The sequence below is a fragment of the Suncus etruscus genome, chromosome 5 (assembly GCF_024139225.1).
Source record: "Suncus etruscus isolate mSunEtr1 chromosome 5, mSunEtr1.pri.cur, whole genome shotgun sequence".
NCBI classification, from domain to species: domain Eukaryota; kingdom Metazoa; phylum Chordata; class Mammalia; order Eulipotyphla; family Soricidae; genus Suncus; species Suncus etruscus.
The window spans coordinates 72,612,914-72,629,595 of NC_064852.1; the positions used below are offsets into that span (position 1 = coordinate 72,612,914).

The following is a 16,682-nucleotide window of genomic DNA, read 5'->3' on the forward strand; positions in this document are numbered from 1 at the left end:
AGTAAAGGTAAGTTGCCAAGGAGACCGCTTGCTCTTTAGAAATAAATAAACAAATAAACTATATTTAAAGGAGAACCCACAAAGAATTCTCCGGGCAATGTACTGTTTTAACTATGTATTTTAAAGACAGTAACAGTCCCTCTGGTAAATCTCAGTTCCCCAGAAGCCCTCTGTAATTCACCAAGGTTAGGAAAGACCACACTAAACTTGCATTTAACAGGAATTCACAACTGGCCTGAGGCAGCATTTGCTGGATTTCCAGAACCCCAAATCAGGGGCGCTGAGCAGACCTTAAACTACTCTACTTTCTTTGCTAAAGCATGGTGCTGGGTGGAATCCTAGAAGCTAAGTTTACTAACAATTTGTGGGGTTTTGTTGTCGTTGTTACCAGACCCAGGATCTGATGAATGGCTATTTAAGTGTTTACTGGGTTTAAGGCAAAAATATACTTTCAAATAGACACATTGAACCTCATCACCCTCCACTGAAAGAGAAAAACAGAAGACCTCTATAGAGTTCTGCTCTATGCCAAAAGACCAGTCATAGGTCCAAAATGCCAGAAATGATTGCCTTGCACCAAAACACTTCACAACATTTATAAGTAGAGGAATTGAATATTGGCAGAGATTTCATACAACATGCTTCAAAAGCCATGTTGACTTCCTAAACATTATGCAAGAGAAAAAAAAAGAAAAGAAAAGAAAAGCTGACAGGTTTCAGACCTTACACGAGTTCAAAAACTCTGTCTCCTGAACTTCTTTCTCTTCAGAAAGCTGCTCTTAGAAAAGTTAGCAGAAGAGATGAGATTTACCCAACTGAATCTTTAAAATGTAGATTGCCACACTGGAAAAGCCTTGTTAAGGAAAAATATTGTACTGAATTCTCTTGACTAAGTTCCCAGACTTCTAGATATAGAGGATCCTTTTGAAACTCAGATGTTGAATGAGTGACCAAATCAATCTCCATCTCTATTGTACAAGGACTGCTGTTTAGTCATCATTTTTCCTGACCCAGAAAGAAGACAAATTTCTGTTCATTTACATAGTTTATTGTTGTAAACATTAAAATTGTCTTTCTCAAAGAAAGAATTTATCAGGAAAAAAAATCAGTCTCTAACTGTCATACACCATAGAAAAAAAGGCAGTGACTCATCATGTGCCATACTGGAAATATACAAAGAAAAATACTACAGAATATGGCAATATTAAAATTCTTACTCAAACAAAATAATGTTAACTGACAATTTTAGACATTAAAAAAACAAAAACAAAAAAATTTCAAAGTGCTCAGTAATTTCCAGGGAGTTATGTATATTATAAGCACTCTGGAAACAGTCAAAAGCTGCTGCATGCAAATTCATTTTAGTTTTAGACAACAAAATAATCAAGATATAAACTTTCTTTTATCAACATCAACGGTACATACAACACTTACAAACAAGGAATGTTGAACGGTGTTACAAACACTATGTGTCCCTTTTGTCAGGATTTTCTGATGTTTAATACTTGTGTCCACCTATTTTACAATTGAGAAAATGTTTAAGCTCAGATAACTACCAATCTTTATAAAATCTAACAGACTACATAGTGTCTGAAATACTATTTATATAATATAGACATTACTGAAGTAGCAAGTGCCTATAACATTTTCAACCTAGAATCAACATGCTTGTCCCTTTTTGTGTATTTATATTTTTTGCAAACACACTTATCTTTTAGAATTTTTAATATTTATTCATAAATAGGCACAAAATAATTTAAAAAGCCAAACTGCATTGGATAAATTTACAAGCCTTTGCCTTCTTCAACTCATGCCACCCACGCAACATTTAGTTTTACTATATATTACAGCTTTCTTTACAGCAGAAAACTTTTGAGATCTTTTTAAGGGTAATATTTGTATGACCCCTTAAGATGCATATGTGTGTGTTTATTATATTTGTCTTAACTGCAAAAACCAAACCAAATATGGCCAAACATTTTCCATCACACATTAAGAACTTTCCTTTGGAACAATAAACTGATTTTTAAACCATAATAAAAAGTTTATACCACTGTATTGTATGTAGTCCAAGTTCTAAATCCAGGATGCCCCGGAGCCAAATGCCCTTTAGGTTCTGCCTGCAGGTTAGGAAATAGCAACAGTTGTTGATGTTTTTTTTGTTTTGTTTTTTGTTTGTTTGTTTTCTTAGGTTTGAGGGGCTGGGGATTTTATGGAAAGGGTGGGGCCAACTAGAGCTGAAGCAGCTCAGGGATGGATATCTCTGCCCTTATGATTTGCCCCCTTTGAATAGTTTTAGGGTTCTTTCCAGTTCCTTTCAAGTGCATGGGAAGAGGTCTTAGAAAGGTAAAGTGTCCAGGAAAAGTTTGTCAATTATTGCTGGTGGTGGTACCAAATCTTCCAGTTTCAGGTAGAAAATGCGCTGTAGCCCCTGTGTGCAAAGGGTACGGAGTTCTGGGAGCTTCCCCAAGAGTTTGGACAAATAGTTGGGGCGGTTCAATCCCCCATTATTGAAAGTCACGTGATCTTTGAGACAATTTACAATCTTGTTCTGCAGCTCTTCCACTCTTTTGGGTTCCTTGAGCCCATGTCTCTCTGCAGAAACAATCAAAAACAAGAGGATTGCACAAAATGAGTTAGCTAACTGGCTGGACAAGGGAAGACTGATGGCAAGGGAAAACCGGGACACTTCCCATTAGAAAACTGTCCTGTACCTGAGGTACTGACCTGTGATCATAGCCAGGGCAGCAATGCAGGAGAAGGCAGAAATGTCGATGTTCATATTCTGCAAGTTGGAGGAGAATTCAACAATGGAATCAATCCATTCCCCAAAGCCACGAACGCATTGCAACCTGTGCAAGACCACCCCATTGCAAAAGATGAGTTTACCCTCCACTGGGTTGGACCTGCAATTAATACCAAAGAGAGAGGGGGGAGAAAAGAGAGAGAGAAAAGCTAAACAACTAATTACTTGAAGAGCAATAAATGAGGGATTTAAGAGGTACCTAATTACCGAAGAGTTAATAAAATGTAGACCAGTGGACCTTGAAAGGGTTTAATTTCATAACAATCAAGAATGCCCCCCACCCCACATCCCACCTCTATTACACTTAGCAGTGGCTACTGAGAGCCCCTTCCTCTTCTTACTTCTGTCTGCTATCCTTCCTTCCTTCCTTCCTTCCTTCCTTCCTTCCTTCCTTCCTTCCTTCCTTCCTTCCTTCCTTCCTTCCTTCCTTCTTTCCTTCCACTTTTTATTGGATCTTTCTCACTTTATTTCCTTTCTTTCTCTTTCTTGAATCATCCCTGATCCTCCTTTACCTGTCTTCTGGAGTACTCCCTCCCTCCTTTATTACCTGTATGCTAATCGCAGAACAAAAAGTTCTAAGAAAGCCGACTCAAAAAGCAGGTCTTGATCAGCTTTAGGCAGGTCGGCGAAACCCGGGATCTTTTCTGCCCATCCCCTGATGATCTCCATGGAGCCAGTCAGGAGATCATAGAATTGCTGGATATGCTGGGTGTCATCTCCACTCATCTGATAGTCTGGGTTCGCCTGGAACTGGAATTTCATTTTAAAAAGCACTTAATGAGGTTCTCTAAAATATATAACCCGTGAAATTGCTAACCCCGTTTCTAGTAGGGGTGCCAGGTTTTTATAACAATTAAACCTCTCTCTGACCAGTAAGGAAATTAGATGTTCCGGGGCAATTAATTCAATTAGGGATGGTGCTATGAGGTCGCAGCTTTAAATATGTAAATTACCATTTCCATACAGACTAAATACAGTGCCATCCAGCCCAGGGAAACATTCATTCTTATCTCCACAAAACAATTGACATGTTAGTATTCATGCAAGTCCCAGAGTGGGTCTCCAGCGGGGACGCCCTTTGCAAATCTTAATAAAATTGCAGAGACCGCTAGATTTGTCTGACATACTTCCTCCAATTAAAGTCCACACATTTCTCAAGCTCCAGTGAAAAAGTGAATCTGACCACAAGAACCCAAGATCCTACCTTTCCTTTCTTCTCACCTTTCCCTTCCCTGCCCCCATTCCCACCCCCAACAGGCATCTCTCATCCTGAAGTCTCCAAAAGGAAGAGGATTAAAGCATCTCTCTGAGGAGAACTGCAGATAGAATACTGGAGGGAACCTTCTCCTACAGACTCTGGTTCTTGTGTTTGACTATGTATATGAATGGAGATAGTGGGAGATGAGGCTAACAGAGAATGGCCAGTGTGGCCTCTCCTCTCCTCTTCCCCTGTCATGTCTTCATGAACATCTCAAAAAAAACCACATTAGTCTGCCCATCTGTCTGTTTTCTGGGAACCTGACCAGAGCAGAGAAGATATAGCCTGACCAGAAACATTTAATCACTTTTTGTTTGGGGTTTGCTGAAGGCTGTGGGGGAGAGGGGCCCATCTGTTAGTTTGTCCACATGATAAACCCGACAGGTCCTTACCCTGGAATAGTCCAGACTGGTCATAGCTGGGTTGGAGTCGACATGGGCCCTGACCAGGGCGCTGATGAGGCTCACCGGGGGCGAGGGGGGAGAGGGCTCCTGTGGGCTCTTCGGTTTTGAGGGCAAACGACCTCTCCGACCTTTTAAACTATCTGTGCGAACCACTGCAGAGGAATAGCTGGGTTAGCATCATCCCTCCCCAGAAGGGACCCAGCTGCTGGCTCCATCCCTCCCCTGGGAAGGCCATAGTGGTCAAACCCGGCTGGGTACCAAGCAGGGCCCCACAGTTGGGAAGGCATTTACACAGAGAGATCAATGACTTTTTTACAAACGGGTCACATCATTAAAGGTAAACAGGACCTGAGGAATAATTTGGGCAAGCAAGTTCTGGTTGTGGAAGGAGTCCAGACAGGTGGGGGATTTGGAACATGCCGAGTTTGGGGAAGGAGAAAGTGGAACTAGGGATGAGAGCAGTGATTTATCAAGATGCAATCTGCTGAGTCTCTCCTTGACTCAACCTACCTTCTTTGACCATCCCCACAGCCAAGCACTTCTGAAATCTGCAGTACTGACAGCGATTCCGGCGCCGCTTGTCCACGGGGCAGTTTTTATTTGCTAAACACACATATTTCGCATTTTTTTGCACTGTGCGCTGCAAGAGGAAACAATATGGGCCAAAATTTTACATTACTTTTCTCTTAAAATTCCAACTACTCAAGGAATCTAGTAAAGAAGTCTGAAAGTCTGGGATTCTACATTGTCTCCCCACAAACACACACAGGACTCCTTTTAATTTTTGTTCTTTTCTTTTATCTTTCTTTTCCTCCCCGAGGGGGGGCACTGGGACAAAAGAAAATGGATAGCGTTAACATCTGAGCTAACCTTGCCGCTCCTTGCTGTGTTTTATATGCCAAGAGAAGGAGAAGGAGACGCTCAGTAAATACAAATCCGTGGGCATTCATATTATTTACATTCCTTGGAGACCTTCTCTATTTAAAATGATAAGATTATTCAATCAGGATGGCGAAATAAAGAGATCACTTAATTTGACCATAGGGAATTCTGTTCCACTTGGTTAGCTCAGACACGGTTCTCTGTCCTAACCAATTTCAATCTGAACAGAGAAGACAGCTCCTAGCACATGCAAATGACCTCTTCCAACTAGGGCTCCGGCAACTTCGGGCGGGGCAGGGCCAACAGTGGACAGCTTGTTTGGGGTGAGGGGAATAAGACACTGGTTCTCCAGGTCCTCCTACTTGCCACAACTAGGGGACCCAGAAAGCCCCGCCACAGCTCAGGCACCCAGTCACAGCAACCCGCTGCCTTGGTGGGCCCTGGGAGCGGGAATGTCCAGAAACAGCTGGGACTGGGGTTCTGGCTTCCTGGCCTCCAAGAGAGCTCTCCACTGGCACTAGGGAATCCTTCCAGCCTCCCGGACCCATCGTGCTTGCTCACCTTAAAGAAACCTTTGCAGCCCTCACAGGTGCGCACGCCATAGTGCTGGCAGGCTGCGTTGTCACCGCACACAGCGCACAGCCCCTCGTTGGAGGGCGAGCCCCGCGACGGAGGCGAGGGCACCTGCGTGTCGAGCAGCTGCGATGCGTGGCCTATCTGCAGGCCTGGAAAGCCCATCGATGCAGGCTTCCGGATGGGGTTGGGCACCGCGAAGGTCTGCCCGTCCACCACGTGGTGGCTGCCCGCCGGCTCTGGGTTCATGGGGACGTGCAGGGGCCCGTCGAAACGCATCTGGCAGCTGGACACGGGGGTACCAGGGGGCGACTGCTTAAAGGAGAAGAGGGAGAGGCGGGAGACGGGCGTTTTCCTCTGCTCGATCATATGCGTGGTGGCCACGTAGTTCTGGTGGAAGTTGTGGAGGGAGCCTGGGTCGTCCCACATGGGGCTGTGCTGCACCTGGAAGCCCGGGGTGGTGGGCGTCGGGGGCGAGGAGGGCTTGTAGTAAACCGACCCGGAGTGCGGCATCATCTCCTCGGACTGAGGGGGCAGGTGGCTGTGCTGCTGGTAGTTGTGCATCTGAATGTCTTCTACCTTAATGGAGGACTGCTGTCCGGACAGGGGCATTTGGTACAAGCAAGGTGGCTTGACGTCGTAGCCTGTGCTGTAGTTGTCCATAAAGGTACTGAAGCTGGGGAGAGAAGTGGTGGCAGTGATTTCAGTGTTGGTGAGGTCCATGCTAAACTTGACAAACTCTGGAGTTAAGAAATCGGAGCTGTATTCTCCCGAAGAGTGGTAACTGTAGCTCTGAGAAGCGGGGCTGGCTCCTTGAGGCGAGGACCCATACTGCGCCTGTACACAAGGCATGGCTGCTGGAAATGAAACAGGGTAATATACACTCAGCCTGGTCAACTCAACACTTTCGCCCGGGCTCGGCTACACCTGGAGCTACACGGGCAGCCCGAGGCAGAGAGCATGGAGGGGCGCGAAAGGAAGGGAGAGCGCTAATGCCGCAAAGCAAAGTCAGTGCTAGGCTTGGGGGCGGCAGATCCAAGGGAAAAACCAATTCTTGAGGGGTTCCATTCCCAGAGAGTTCCAAACACTTTCCCCGTTTTCCCCGTTAACCCCCTCCAAGGACAATCCCACTCAAGTGAGCCTCTTTAGGAGCTCAGTGAGCTCAGTCTAGAAAACGAAGTTGAATTGTACAATGAGAAAGTTTTCCCGGAAGGTGATGGGTTAGAAAACCTGAAGGGGTACGCTGAAGAAGCTGGAGTGGCCCCGTTTCTTGATGCGTAGGGAATTCCAGGGAGGAATGAAAGAAAGAAAGAAATGAAGTTGCACTAACCTTCAGCCTTACAGGAGTTTTCGAGGAAATTAAAAGTGGACAGTGTCGTAATTCAGTGGAGGACAAAGTTCTCAAGATTTTTAGAAAAGCAATGGGGAGTCCAGCCTGTCAGATCTCCTCCCTGAAATACAGACACAGAAGCTTCAGAGTGGCTTTCTGGATAGATTTTGCTGGGCATCTGCAGACTCACCAGGCAGGCCCTTTTATTCCCTCCTTGATGGTTTCATTGGAAATTAATGTGTTGCCTTCCAAACTAAATAGCTCAAATGCATGTCTAGAAGAATGACTGGAGATAACAAAGATTGCCACCCATTGCATTGCACATCTTTTGCAGTTTTTTTGTAGACTCTGAGGTGAAAACATGTTACAAATACTTATGAAAAATTTAAATTCTTCCCTTTACTCAAAGTGTGTGTGTGTGTGTGTGTGTGTGTGTGTGTGTGTGTGTGCGCGCGCGCGCGCGCGCGCGCGCGTGTGTGAGTTTTGCATTTTAGTTTAATTCAGATCCCAACAAGAAGACTGGAACTTGATAAAACACATCATTGAAACCCTTTCTTATTTTTTTTTCTATGGTAAACTGGTCTATATGGGTAGATGGATGGAGTAGCATCAAGTATATAAAATTTAAAAACCCTCTCTCTCTACTCCGAAGAATGACCAAAAAAAAAAAAAAATGTTTGCAAGGCCTGGGCAGACTCCAAGGCAATCTGAATGCAAGCATATGGATCCCTTACGTGCTTCTGACAGAATAGAATTGAAGGTACAGGTGAGCCCTGATTCACTTTTTCCCCGAAACTTGTCTTCAACATCATTAATAGTCATGGTCTGGGAAGAGGGGGCTCTACTTTTCCAAGAGCATTTTAGAAGAAGAAAAATACTGCTTTTTTCGGTATTGGGACCAGTGGAAGAAGCAATTCCTAGCACAGCAAGCTGAACACCATCCTCTATTGCCTCCACAATCTGCCTGCTTACTGGAACAAGGCATTCTTGTGCCCTACTAAAATTCAGATGTTCCCACTTGGAAGGCATTCCTAGAGCACAGATAATTTTATTACTAGTTAAAAAGAAAGGCAAACACCAACTCCTTCTGCTCTTAGTCTCTGCTCCATAATCTTACTTTAGGAAGAAGAGAAAAATAACCAGAAAAGTTGAAAGACACAGAAAATCTCTTGACCATTACCCCCACCACTACCACTTCACCCCAGCCTTCAAGACGCACGCCTGACTTTGAAATGTTAATTTTGCTGCTTCTTAACTGTACCCAACACAATCTGTCCCTTATATACTCGCACACGCCAGTGCAGCATATGTCAAACCAGAAATCTCAGGTAACTGAATAACAGGACACTTTACCAACATCCTTCCTTAACAATACCCGGGAAACACAGGCGCACGGGCCCGTTGGGCTGACATAGTTCTCAATCAACACTTAAAACTAAAGAACTTTCTCCTTGTCACTTTGTGGACAAGCGTTCGGGACGCTCCAATCCGCAGGACTCGGGGTCGCCTCGTCCAAAGATGACAATCAATCCCGCACTAAGAGCAAAACTTTAGGCACATTTCCCGGGACAAGTTCGCAGCTCCCCCAAACTAGGCAACTCTCCCTTCCCAGATCTACCAGTTAAGAGTCTGGAAGCCTTCGCTGGCAGTCAAGGATCACCCCACCAATACCACCAGCACCGCCAGCACCACCAACGCCACCACCCAATCCCCGAGTGCCCCGCCGACGGGGTTCGGACCCAAGCGGGCTCCCGCTGCCCATCCTCCGACCCCACTCGCACTCAGCGCGCGCGGCGTCCACTTGCAAGAGAACCTGTATGGCACACGTGGAAAGAAAAGACGCGCATAAAGAAGAAGAAAAGAAGGCGACTTGCACAGCCGGCTGCACCTACTCACTTAGGAGTTGCGGGCGTCGGTCTTCATTCATTCAACTCGGCGGAAGAGTAGTTTCCCCTGGGAGTCCGGGTGCAGGGTCGGGGAGGGGTGGGAGACCGGGGGCGCCGGGAGCCCGGACGCCGGGAGCGGGCGGGAGGGGAAGAGCTGGAGCGGCGGGCCGGCTGAGCTAGGCGAGCGGGATCGCAGAGCCGAGCGAGCGCGAGCCGCCGGGCGGACTGGCCTGGCCGCCAATGTGCCTTTGTTTATGTGGCTCGCGCTTGCCGCTGCCAACATGCACCTAAAGTCTCCGCGCGTCAGCGCGCGTCAGCGGCCCGGCGCCCAATCGCCGCGCCGCCGCGCTCCCTGGACTCCTGGCCGCCTCTCGCTTTGGTATATTTCCGACTTGACGTCACGAGCCAGGCCGATTTTAAGGTGGGAACCTTTCTGGGTTCACCTTGGGAGCCGCCTTGGGTTTGGGGTGTGTGTTTTTTTTTGTTTTTCCGAAAGAGGTGTGACCTCTCCACTCAGGTCTGCGCAGCCCGCGGCGACGCGACCTCTCACCCCGCCTCCCCGTTCCCCAAGTCCCCGCGCCCCCGCGGCGGCTCTCACGTGGGGGAGGGTGCCACAAAAGCGCCGAGGAGAGAGGAGCTGGCGTGGGCCAGGTAGCACCCGGCACCTGAGATCTCTCGGGTGGCGTGTGTCTTGCAGCGCCCTGACCTCAACCCAACCCACACCAGGGTCACCCCCTCGATCGGAATTGCTTACGAGTGTCCCCTGACAAGATGCTCTCTCTCTCTCTCTCTCTCTCTCTCTCTCTCTCTCTCTCTCTCTCTCTCTATATATATATATATATATATATATATATATATGTATATATATGTCTCTCTCACTCCCTCCAGCTATTGTCTCTGTCCGTCTGTCTCTATCTCTGTCCCTGCCTTAGTCTGTCTCTGTTTCTCTCCCTCTCTCCATCCAGATATTCTCTGTCTGTCTGTCTCTCTGCGTGTCAGTGTCTCTGTCCCTGTCTCTCTCTGTCTCTTTCTCCCTCTCTCTCCATCCAGATACTCTGTCCGTCTGTCTCTCTGTGTTTGTCTCTGTGTCTCTGTCCCTGTCTGTCTCTCTCTCCCTCTCTCCATGCAGATATTCTCTCTGTGTGTCTGTCTCTGTGTCTCTGTCTGTCTCTCCCTCTCTTCATCCAAATATTCTCTGTCCATCTGTCTCTGTCCCTGTCTCTCTCTGCCTGTCTCTATCTGACTGTCTCTCTTTCCCTCTCTCCATCCATCTCTGTCCATCTGTCTCTGTCCCTGTCTCTGTCTTTCTGTCTCCCCCCCCCCCCAAGAAGGAATAGAGCGGGAATATGGCCACTTCTCTGCGATCCCTTCTTTCCTGGTAGAGCCCACGTGCTTAGAAAGACCGGGGGGGGGGTGTCGGAGGGGACAGTAATCTGCCCTTGGGGAGCCCCAAAAGTCAGAATGAGGCGAGGCGAGGCGTCATTCTGTCATCCTGTTGGCAGAGAGTGCAGTGGGAACAGCAGGCAACAGGTGAGCCTTTCTGCAGAAGGTGCTCAGATTGCCCCTTCGGTCAACTCCAACACTTTCTTTCGACACTTGCCCGAGCTCACTCGAGTCATCGCGCCCTTCCACGAGTTGTTAGGGAAGCACGCCGACCCTCCAGGAAACCAGGGCTGGAAGAGCTTCCGTCCGAGAGTCACGAAGGAAGGAAAAGAGCGGAGTTGGCAAGAGATAAAAGGCGGGGTGGTTGGGGGGGGGGGGAGCCTTCCCCAGGAGACGGGGGCCCGAGCCACCGGCCCTCCACCACCACTGGGGTCCGCTCTCCTGCCACTCAGCTCCTCGAGGCGAGTCTAGGCGAGGCGAGGCGAGGCTCCCACCCAGCCTAGCACGCGAGGCGCTTTCGAGCAAAGGAAACTCCGCTGCTCACGGGAGCGAGCCCCCTTGCCAGTTCTCCGGCCCAGTTCGGGGCGGGCCAGTCCGTGATGAGCAAGTTTGGCAGGCGGCTCCCTCGCCGCCCCTCCTCCCGCGGCCTGGCTCGCTTTCAAGCTGCAGGGGGGCCCCCCTGGCAGCCCCTCCCCCAGGCTGGCGTCCCCGATCTCGGCGGAAAGCGCCTGAGGACTCTCCGCCTGCTCCCCGGAGCAGCCTGCAAGTAGTCTGCACCCGCGTCTGGGCCCGATCACCCCAGCTTCCAGGCAGACCCCAAGGCAGCCACCGGGTGCCCTGCAGCTGCCCGGGGGAAAGCCGTAGCCTCCGGGAAGACCTACGCGACCACCCTAAGTTCCCCCCAGACGTTCTGACTACTGCGGCGGCATGGGCTCCCCGGTGCCAAAGAGGGCGCAAAGAAAAAGCAAACAAAAACCAACTGGAAAAGAAAGACCGGAGGGGCGAGCGCGAGCGATGCGGTGGGTGGGCGGGTGGAGATACGTCGTGGGGGAACACTGGGGGCGGAGAAGGGTGTGTGAGTAGGAGGAAGAGGGCTGGAAGGAGCAGCACAGTTTATTAGCATGAGCTCTTGTAGCGTCAGTGAGCTGTGGGCAGAAGCGGTTCCACGCGAACGAAAGGGAAAAAGTGAGAGTTGAGAGAGAGAGCCGGGGAGAAGGAAAGGGGTGGGGGTGGCGGTGACGCAGGGGCGCAGGCATTGACGCACCCGCCCGGCAGGTCCCCAAAATAGCAACAGCTCTTTGCTCGGTGGCGCCCTCCCGGGTTCCCTTCCCCTTCCGCCAGGGAGCAGGGCGCGGCCAAAAGGGGAACTTTGCTTGATCCCAGCGGTGAGCCGGGCTCCCAGCTGCTATTTTCAGGCAGTCGGAAACTCGGGCAACAGCCACGCTGGGTGGCAGTTATTATTTTTTTTAATCTATTCCTAGGAAAGCATAGAGCTGAGAGAACTTTTAAGGTTGGCACCATCAACCCTCCCTCCGCACGCTTCTCTTTCCTTTCAAGCCATTAAGAGAAAATGCACACATACTGGATTGAGTCGGGGCGACTGAGAATGCTCACGAAATGTGCAAGAAAAAAAAAGTGTCCTGGAGTTCTTAAAGTAAGCGCGAAGGGAAGGCATTCTAACGCGGTGCGTGATGCTACCAACAGCAACCTGTCGAGCCTGGCTTCTTGGAAGATAACTGAACCTTTGCCTGAGTCTTGATCTTGAACCAAGATCGAGAGGCAGTTTTTACAGTAGCTAATGATAATAATTACTTGCAATTAGTTTGCTTAAATATAGCATTTAAATGAGAAAAAGGCGGGCTTCTCTCCTCCCCGCTTATCTCCGAAATCTGTAAGAGTTTTCTTCAAACTCCAAGGAATCTTGCATCAGACAGTATGCAAAACTCACAAACGCATTCATACTAATTATTGAATCGACTACTCCTTGGTTTTGTGTTCTGTTAAGGGTTCGGAAGTGCTCAGTGTGAACAGGAATCAGTAATGGTGTCGGGAAGTGTCTAGAAGGACAATGGTTTAAAATCTAGGGGTTCTGAAGGAAGGAATTCTGAGAACTAAGGTCTGTAATTGACTAATCCTGTCAGTAGGGGGCCTGACTCCACAAGGTTCAATAGGCAAACACACACTCTGAGCCCACAATACACACCACAACACCATACACACACACACACACACACACACACACACACACACACACACACACACCTATTTATTAAAACTCAAGAGAGCGGAATACAGGCCCAAATATTCGTATTATACAGGAATTGATAAATAACCACAAATATTTGGTTCATTTACTTCTCCAGTGAAGGGAGCCATCAGAACTGGAATTAGGTTCACCATATTTTTTTTTAAATTTTCTCCCACCCGTGCTTAACTATTAGGTCACGGGGAGGGATCAAAATGGTAATAAAATCTCTCATTTTATCACGAAGCAGTTCAATTGGCATATAGTTTGGAAAAATGAAAGCATGTTTTAAAATCCTATGATTACATGTTTAAATAAATTATAGTTTAGAAGAGGATTCCTGTGGGTATATTTGCTAGTACATAAAAGAATGCTTGTGTGCACAGAGGTTTAATTACACATATAATGGAATCAAAATGAAGAATTGAACAACCTTTTAGAACACGTTAAAAAGATGCTTTAGGCTAAAAGAAACCAAAATTTTGTATTTATATGACTGCACACCTTCTTTCAAGATTCTTGAACATAAATAGATCAAATAAACTATTTTGTAACTCAATTAAAATGAAATAATTTTTGGGCACCCAATGAGCTATAACTTTAAATTAAATATAAATGTTTAAAGTTGTCCCAAAAGGAAGGTCCGTTTTCTTAATAACTTAAAATAAATGGTAATAAAAATTGGTGCTATCCATAAGTAGTTCCTACTGAAACCAAAAAAAAAAGAGAGAGACAAAATTATTATTATCTCTATATACTATTAGAAAAAATACTTAGGAATAGTAGTGTTCATAAGTCATCTCTAATATTAACATCACACAGAATAGAATAAAAACATTTTTTATAAAAACAATATAAATAACAAACTCAACATCTAAAATATTTTATTTTATGCATGGCTAAGCAGATCATACTTAATAAAATTGAGCTTTTGGTATAATATAGAAGGCAAACATGAGTGTAATCCCATAGGATTTTCTACCTTAATGCATGGAAAAAGGGCCGTTAGGAATTTATTTCTCTATTCTCCCAAAATGAACTCAGAGCAGTCCTTACAAAACAGATTGTGAAGAGACATCTGACATTCTTTAAGGGTCAAGGTAACGTAAAAATATTTCAAAATAAAATTATATAACAGAAAACTAAGTATATAGTTTTATATATAAAATTACAAATGGATAAATTTACACTTATGGCATTTTTTTCCCCCTTCAGCAGGAAGTTTTACAATAATGATAGAAGAAAGAAATTTTCACTTTGAGAACAAATCTATTTCTAAAAATACAAAGTGATGTTTTCATATTGAGGGATTTCCTGTTTTGCTTTTCCAAGTCATTTGCATTACTAGTATATTAATCAGTCAGTTATTTTTTATAGGAGACTTAGAGAAGAAAAAACACTTAGCTCATAATACACACTGTAGATAGAGTTGGTTTTTACTTATTGTTACTCAGTCAAGTTTTCACTCAAGTCACTTCACATAAAGACTTTCAAGATTATTTCAATTCAAAACTCAATTCTAGAAATGTGTAAGATACGCAGAAGAAAATGGCACAATATTTTTTCTAGAAACAGCTACATGTAAATTAAAATTATAAAACTGAACATATGGTAAAACCTCATGCCACTCAAAAAGTACACTGCATAATAAAAATCCCTCATCTTTTCTTTAGTCCTGACTCTGAGTAACTAAACTCCAAAATATTTGCTTTCAAACTAACCAATAAATTTTTATTGTGGTAAAATACATTTCCCATCTTAATTTCCCACCAATTTCCCATCTTAATCATTTATAAGTGTGCAGTTCAACAGTGTTAAATACAATCACACAGTGAGCTGTGTTCATTTCCACTACATTTTAGCTCTTTATTTAGAAAACTAAAACTCTATTCCCATTAAACAATAACTCTCCAAATGCCCCTCCTCTCATTCCTGATAGGCACTAATATATTCATATGTAAGAATTTCTTTTAATTAAAGTAAGAAGGGAACGTCTGACTTTAGATTGTATTGCTAAATTCAATTGATGAGAGTCATTTAAAATATACAGTCTTAAAAAGCATTTTGAAGATTCTGAAAGTTGTTCTATGCCAAGAAAATATCAGACACAAGAAAACCTAAATGTAACTAATAATCATAAAATTTAAATACATTTTAAAAGTAGATAAAATGCCTTATCTGGTATTTGTCATAATACAGAGGTATGTACACACACACACACACACACACACACACACACTTTTTCCCATGACTAAAAAGATAAAACCACTTTTTCCCTTCAGACTAGCTAATGAATAGCAATCTCACAATTCAATTTTTCAAATAAAGATGTGTATTAATACATTATACCAAAAATACGTCCTTTTCTCCATTATAATTCTGCAATTATCAAAACTATAATTTTAACACGACAAAAGTAACTTATTGCAAGGGCCCTTACAGTGATAAGTAATAAATCTAATTACCATATCCTTTGAATAGATGTAATATAAATTTCATTGCTCACTTAAAAGTTCTAAACTTAACAGCATAAACTTGAAGTTGAGTAATTAAGTAATCCTTATATAGACACTTATTAAAGTATTTATACATATTATCTTAAATCTACATCTATCATTTTGCCAATTAAAATTAGGACTTTAATTGCAATTAAGTAATTTAATTGCCAATTGAACAGCAAAATTGCTAAGTGACTAATTTTAATGCCTATTTTAATTACCAATCATGACTGGGGAGGGAGCTAATCAAGTTACATCAAGCAGTACCAGAGTAATGATGTGAGAAAAAAAGTAGAACAAACATTCAAGGCTACAAGCTTTAAAAAAAGAAACATAAATTAAATAAATGCAAACACAATCTTATAAATGTATAAAAATACTGTGTTTCAATATCTGAATACAGACATGAAAGAGAACAAGATTAATTAAAGAAACCCCTGTCAATCTTCAGTCAAAGTAAGAAAAACTAAGTCAAATTTTTATGTGGTATTTACATGGCACTCATGCTAACCCAGATAAAAACAAAGCTGCATATAGCTGAGAATAAAAGGCTGTTTCCTACTTGGCTGGTTAAATATTTACAAATCGACAGTTTTTAAAAAATTCTTTAAAAAGGAAATGCTATAAAAGAGAGAACCAAGTTTCCAATACAGCAATGTAGATTTTAAATTTGAAAAGCAAATAGGGCAATGCAGAGGGAACTTCTCTTTTCTGCTGGCTCTCCTCCCTACCCCCACTCACTGGAATGAGTTGTTCTAGTAGAGGCCTAGTGACTATCCATAACTTGCCCCCATTATTACCTTCAGAAACACCTAACTCTGCTCTATCTCAAATATTTCAAAATACGTTCATGAGTTTAAAAAAGGAAAGGAACCAGGATTACATCAGAATTAAAATGACATGGGAAACAGGGAAAGTATGTTTTCCTAGCAGTATTTCCTCACTTTCAGTTAAAATAATACATGTCAGCTCAAAATAAAACCTATAAACCAGCAGGAAATCAGAAACACTGGTAAAAATCATCTTGGCCAATACAAACACATTTTCTAAAGTTTTCATAACCACACTAAATTCTCAGAGTAGCAATATGGAAGAGCATTATTAAAAGTGGAAAGTGCAGTTGAGGGCTAGAAAAATAGAAAGTGATTCCCTAGCAGACAATAACAATGCTAGTACTTTTCTACCATAGGGATCTCCTTGGCAGCCAGCCACCTCATTCAGAGTAACAATGAGCATCCATCAAATCTTCTCTTAAAATAAAAGTCATGATGCAAGATGCATGTCTTAGTTTTGTTATCATATACATCTATGTGTATATATAAACCCAAAATATAGTTTCTAACAAAAGGGCTGTAAATTATTCATGAAATATGTTATGCTCTAACTTAAGGAATAAAAGCCAAGTGTGCTGCTTAGA

The 16,682-nt window shown here is 44.2% G+C and overlaps 1 protein-coding gene across 1 annotated transcript; it reads right to left on the reverse strand.

The window, feature by feature from the left end:
- Positions 1–1,026: 1,026 nt before the first annotated feature.
- NR4A2 (nuclear receptor subfamily 4 group A member 2) lies at positions 1,027–9,379 on the reverse strand. The gene is made up of 8 exons (XM_049773113.1): positions 9,150–9,379; positions 7,254–7,374; positions 5,912–6,780; positions 4,979–5,108; positions 4,457–4,620; positions 3,354–3,556; positions 2,728–2,906; positions 1,027–2,595 (listed from the first exon to the last, which is right to left on the reverse strand). Exons 3-8 carry the CDS (start codon positions 6,773–6,775, stop codon positions 2,339–2,341), a joined length of 1,797 nt encoding a protein of 598 aa, XP_049629070.1. The 5' UTR covers positions 6,776–6,780; positions 7,254–7,374; positions 9,150–9,379; the 3' UTR covers positions 1,027–2,338.
- Between the last annotated feature and the right edge of the window lie 7,303 nt (positions 9,380–16,682).